This window comes from Urtica dioica, chromosome 11, assembly GCF_054948205.1.
Source record: "Urtica dioica subsp. dioica isolate 48M chromosome 11, U.dioica_male_clone48M_v1_H2, whole genome shotgun sequence".
In the NCBI taxonomy this organism is placed as follows: domain Eukaryota; kingdom Viridiplantae; phylum Streptophyta; class Magnoliopsida; order Rosales; family Urticaceae; genus Urtica; species Urtica dioica.
Window position 1 is genome coordinate 15,811,190 of NC_142766.1, and position 6,030 is coordinate 15,817,219.

At 41.2% G+C, this 6,030-nt stretch overlaps 2 protein-coding genes across 2 annotated transcripts; one reads left to right on the forward strand and one right to left on the reverse strand.

Annotated features, from left to right (window-relative positions):
* Nucleotides 1–260: 260 nt before the first annotated feature.
* Nucleotides 261–2,795, forward strand: LOC149381640 (laccase-13-like). Its single transcript, XM_089630685.1, has 6 exons — nucleotides 261–437; nucleotides 547–698; nucleotides 803–1,047; nucleotides 1,140–1,268; nucleotides 1,361–2,308; nucleotides 2,413–2,795. The coding sequence occupies exons 1-6, from the start codon at nucleotides 318–320 to the stop codon at nucleotides 2,541–2,543; spliced, it is 1,725 nt and encodes a 574-aa protein (XP_089486811.1). The 5' UTR covers nucleotides 261–317; the 3' UTR covers nucleotides 2,544–2,795.
* A 156-nt stretch (nucleotides 2,796–2,951) lies between these two features.
* On the reverse strand, nucleotides 2,952–4,200 carry SEF (HIT-type Zinc finger family protein). The gene is made up of 4 exons (XM_089630684.1): nucleotides 3,941–4,200; nucleotides 3,746–3,848; nucleotides 3,354–3,460; nucleotides 2,952–3,249 (listed from the first exon to the last, which is right to left on the reverse strand). The coding sequence occupies exons 1-4, from the start codon at nucleotides 4,043–4,045 to the stop codon at nucleotides 3,046–3,048; spliced, it is 519 nt and encodes a 172-aa protein (XP_089486810.1). The 5' UTR covers nucleotides 4,046–4,200; the 3' UTR covers nucleotides 2,952–3,045.
* Between the last annotated feature and the right edge of the window lie 1,830 nt (nucleotides 4,201–6,030).

Below are 6,030 nucleotides of genomic sequence, written 5' to 3' on the forward strand. Positions count from 1 at the left end.
CTGCACTTAATGTACGCGAATAAACAAATAAATTTCGTTTCGTTGTATCAAAGAATTTGAGGGCTATTAGTGGGTGCACCAAATCCTCTTTTATGGTTGGACTAGATGTCCTAAAATCTCAAAGAATAACTGTTGACTCAAAACCTAATTTTTAAAAAATATTCCATCACTTTGTAATTAATTATGTATTTAACTGTAGTCTTCCCGCTTTATCCACCAAGTATAAATACTTGGTCTCCTATGCTTCCATACTCACCCAAAACAACAACCTCTCATTTCATCGACAGATTAAACAAACAAGGAAGCTGAATTCGGCAATGGAGGGTTTCAGTCTCAGTGCCAAGCCTTGGTGCTCATTTCTAAGGCTTACCATCTTTGCCTTGCTTGCTTTTCTTGCTTCTTTCGCCCACGCCGAAACTCACTACCATCAATTTGTCGTAAGCCTCGAAACTCGAACCATATTATTCATTGCCAAGTCTCGGGGAACAGGTTTCAAACCTAACGCGGTATTTTTGTTTTTTTTTTCTTCCTTGTACTGAATTTCAGGTTCAACAAACGCCGGTGAAGAGGCTGTGCAAAACCCGAACCAGGACAACAGTCAACGGGCAATTCCCGGGACCGACATTGGCTGTCAGAAACGGAGACACCCTTGTGATCAAAGTCATCAATAGCGGACGATACAACATTTCCATGCACTGGTAATGAAGGATTACAGAGAGTAAAAACTCAACGTGGATATGTGTGTTTTTCTTATTCACGGTGCTTGTAATTTATGACGATGATGATGTTGAATATGTTACAGGCACGGCATTCGACAGCTGCAGAACCCATGGGCCGACGGTCCCGAGTATGTGACTCAGTGCCCGATCCAACCAGGAGGCACATACACGTATAGATACACAATCATTGACCAAGAAGGAACCCTGTGGTGGCACGCTCACAGCCGATGGCTCAGAGCCACCGTTTACGGTGCTCTCATTATCTACCCCAAACTCAGCTCGCCATACCCATTCATTATGCCCAAAAAAGAATTCCCCATCATGCTCGGTAACGACTTGTATTTAAGTGGTTTAGAATTGTTTTTCTCTTTTACCTATTGAAGAAACTCTCGAAGTTTGACCACGAGTTGTGATTCGCAGGTGAATGGTGGCACAGAGATCCCATGGATGTGCTGAGGCAAGCACAGTTCACCGGAGGAGCGCCTAATTCGTCTGATGCGTACACCATGAACGGCCAGCCCGGCGATCTTTACCCTTGCTCGAGCCAAGGCACGTCCAAATCCCGAGATCTTAACTCATAAATTTTCTATATATAAAAATAAAAAATAAAAAAATTAATGTTGATTTATTTACCGATGCAGAAACCATGAGGATTCCCGTGAACTCGGGGGAGACGGTCCTTCTTAGGCTCATCAACTCTGCACTCAATCAAGAACTCTACTTCGCGATCGCCAACCACAAAATGACGGTCGTGGCCGCCGACGCGGTGTACCAAAAGCCCTTCACGACTCAGGTCGTGATGATCGGGCCGGGCCAAACGACAGACGTGCTCGTCACCGCCGATCAGCCCCCGGCCCACTACTACATCGCGGCGCGAGCCTACCAAACCGCCAACGCGGCCTTCGACAACACCACAACCACCGCGATCCTCGAATACACGAACGCTCCTTGCAAGAAAGGCCAGTCTCTGAGACCGCTTCTCCCGAGATTGCCGGCGTTCAACGACACGGCCACCGCGACCGCCTTCACCGCCCAATTCAGAAGCCCCGCCCAAACCGACGTCCCAACCCAGATAGACCACAGCCTAATAATCACGGTCGGGTTCGGACTCAACAACTGCTCGGTGCCCAACGGCCCGCGCTGCCAAGGGCCGAACGGGACTCGCTTCACCACGAGCATGAACAACGTTTCTTTCGTGTTCCCTAGGAGGACTTCGCTGATGCAGGCTTACTATCAGGGCGTGCCCGGGGTTTTCACCACGGATTTCCCTCCCGTCCCTCCGGTCCAGTTCGATTACACCGGGAACGTGCCACGCGGGCTGTGGCAACCATCGACTGGGACGAGGCTCTACAAGGTGAAGTACGGCGACACCGTGCAAGTTGTGCTGCAAGACACGAGCATCGTCACGGTCGAGGACCACCCTATGCATTTACACGGCTACCATTTCTATGTGGTTGGCTCGGGTTTCGGGAATTTCAACCCACAGACGGATCCGTCGAGATTCAACCTCAATGACCCACCACAAAGGAACACCATTGGAACACCTCCGGGTGGATGGGTAGCCATCAGATTCAAAGCTGACAACCCAGGTAAAATAATATTATGCTGACATAAGAGCATGTGTCTTTCAGCCACAATATTCATGATTACCTAGTTGAGGTTTCAGTATTTTTGACATTTTTCGGTTGTCCAGGGATTTGGCTGATGCACTGCCATCTTGATGCTCATATTCAGCTGGGATTGGCTATGGCATTTCTCGTTGAGAATGGAGTTGGACAATCTCAGTCAGTCATACCTCCCCCAGCAGATTTGCCCAGATGCTAGTTACTCATAACAAAACGATACAAGTTTAAGATTTTCCTGTTTTCTTGTGTGCTTTTTTTTTTCTATTTTCTTTCGTTTGTATTTTTAGTGTTGACGTTGATGTCTTGGTTCAGTTAAAACGCAAATCCATATGGATGGCCTTTCTCTGGGATTAGGTAGGGCTTATCAGATAGCTTGATTTGTCCTATTTTACTTCTATGTTTACTCGAGATTGTTTTAAGGTTATAATAAAAGAGTTCTGATTTTTATTTACTGTTGTCTTCGACATTTACTTTCCAATGCTGACGAAACACCACGAAGACTAGACTCTTTTATAACCTAATCCACAAAGTTCGACGACTAAAGTAAATTCCCCTCGCACCATAAAACTAAACAAGAAAAAAAAAAGCTAAACAAGAAGCAGCAATGTTCATGAAACACTTCATACAGTTCTACACTGAGAAACACTACGGTGTGTAAGCATACGATTTCTGTACAAACTCTAGCTGTACTACTAAAACAATCAGGCAACGAACTTAAGACAGCGAGTATCGTTATGTATATTACGGCAACGACAAGAACAAAAACGAACGCCACACCTCACACATGTGTAGCTCGCGGCCGAACCACAAACCGTGCAGAAATGGCGGCGAGCTGTCGAGCTCGGGGGTCCCACTGCTGCCCTCAAGTATGACGGAACATGTGGCGGCAAAGACTCCAGATCCGCCTGATTTACCATATTTAATCAATGAATCAATCAATCAGTCACTAATAGGATAAGTGCATAAAAAAAAAAAAATCATCGTCCGTGGTGGTGGTTTTCATCGATACCTCGTGTAAGAGCTCCAGAAACGATTTCGGAGCCTTCCTTGCCTCGAGAGCTTTTGCCTGTCGAGTTTTACGCTTCACGCTCTTAGACTGCTTCTTTTGAGCGTACACTGTATCAGAGTGAGAGAGAGACTTTGTGAACAATTTTAAAAATAGAGATAATCAGTTAGCGAGGATTAGCAGTTAGAAGTTGAAGCAATTAGCAAGAAAATTCCCAATTGTGGTCGCTTTGGAAGCACATTATAATGTTAGAAAAGAGACATCTTTCACACAAAAGGCCCAAAAATTGAACATTCACACATTTATCGCTATAATCCTCTACTTCAGCAATTTATGCAAAACCAAAGAATGTATTGGAATCCTTTAACAACATCATATATTAATAAAGCGAAAACCTTGATCATCGTCTTCAAGAGAATCTTCGTCCTCGTCGTTAATTTCCACAGTTTCGATACCGGCATTGTCATTTTCCAAAGCTTCAAGACGAGCAAGAGCTGCCTAAAGAAATCGGAAAATCACAACTTTCAATTCAAGGCTACACACACACATATATACATACATAAAGAAAACCCTAGATGAAAAAGACAGACCTGGGAGCGATTGTCGGTGCTTGCGAGCGCAGCGACCATCTTTGGGGCGACCTTTTTTGTTCGGCTGGACATTCGACGGGAGGGGTTCGAAACGTCGTCGTCCATGTTTGCTTGTCGTCGAGTCGGAATTCAATTGGAAAGGCTCAGAGAGAATACAAGATTCTGATCATCACACTCCGATTCACAACTCAGGAGCCATCGTCCTATGCTGAATCCAGAGCTCTTAAAATTCTTTTGCAATAATACCCCTTAGGCTGAGTTATTTCCTATGGTACACTTCAGGAAAATAAGGTTTTTTTTTTTTTTTTTTTTTTTTGACAAGTAGGAAAAATAAGGTTTTACACACTTGTCCAAAATACATGCAAGTTTTTATCAAAAAAAAAAAAGAAAATACATGCAAGTTAAAAGGGAAAATGTGTGTATATATATATATATATATATATATATATATATATATATATATATATATATATATATATATATCACACTTGTTTTAGAGAAATGTCGAATTTAGCATTTGGTTTTAAAAAATATCGAGTTTTAACCTTCTGTTTGATTAAAAGGACAAATTTATACCCTAAAATAGATAATAGTGTCACAAATCTTCTTTTTATTAACTTTTTATCCATGTTAACTCTAATATTTATATGCAAACCTCATTTTATCCTTATTTATACGCGACCTATATATAATTTACTTAAAAATGAAAAAAAAAAAAAAAAAAAAACAAACAACAATCACTGGATCATGGAGAATACATACAAAGGAAAAGAGTAAAAGTTGCAATCGATAATCATCAAAATCACTGATTCGATCGTCAAATCCAGGACTTAGAGTTGCAATTCGAACACGGAAGAAAGCTATCTCTTGGAAAGTATGAGTTTTAGAAGTCTATTTCGTTTTAGGACTATTTTATATTTGTAAATTAAGAATTTGGGGGTTGGGGTATTGATTTAGGGTTTGGTTCAGTTTTTTTATATCATAGTTAACATTAATAAAAATTCAATAGAATGAATAATCATGACACTAATATTTATTTTATGATATAATTTCGTCATTTTAATTAAACGAAGAGTAGAAACTCGACATTTTTTTAAGTTAAACTCGACATTTCACTAAAAACACATGGTATATATGTGTCATTTTCCCAAGTTAAAATATGAACATATAACTTCTTAATATGTGGAACCGCAATGCATAAAAAGATTTCAAGCTTTTTGTGGTAGTTATGTGGAGTACGTGAAATCGCCACAACAACATGATCCACAACACGTCGGTGGAGACTACGGTCGACTTTTTTCACTGGAGTGATTGGGTTCCTCAATGAATTTTGGTCCACAAAAGCTACGGGAAGAACACACCGACCTCTTCCCTTCCAAAGCTCAAGCGAGCCCCCTCCGACTTGGGACATGACGGCCGTTAGCGTTGATGCGGACATATATGGCGGTGGGTTGAAATGCGGGGTAGGAGGTATTGTCCTCTTTGCCTATAGTGCTCCTCTTGACCGGCCTTTTGACTCTTTCTTAGCGGAAGCTTTGGCAATTTTGTATGGTTTGAAGGAAGCTTTTGACAGAGGCTTTAAGAAGGTGTTGATACAATCGGATTGTGCAGTAGTGGTTTAACTTATCAAAGCAAAGACGATTCCGACTATTGATGTGGGTCTTATCATCGCGGATATTGTTTGTTTTTTGTTGCTAGATTTTATTTTTTGTGTGAAGTTTTGTTTGTACCAATGCTTTGTAATATGGTAGTTCACAACTTAACAAAAAAAAACTCTTATTATTGATGTATCTTGAAACTCTGCTTTCCTCTTGATATACAATAATCAACAGGGGGTGCTGGCAAACAGGGGGTGCTGGCAAATATGCCCAACGAAAGCTAAGGTATGAGATTTGTTTCTTTATAATAATAAAAACTCCTTAACTTGTCTTTCCCTCTTCTCCCATTCCCTCATTTCATGGTCAAACACATCTCATTCTCTTAAGAGAACCTAGGGTTTCAAGTAATGTTGAAGATTATCTTTGATTTTTTTTTTTCAATATGGATAAATCTCTAGCACAAAATTACAATTTTTTACTTTCTCGTGTACT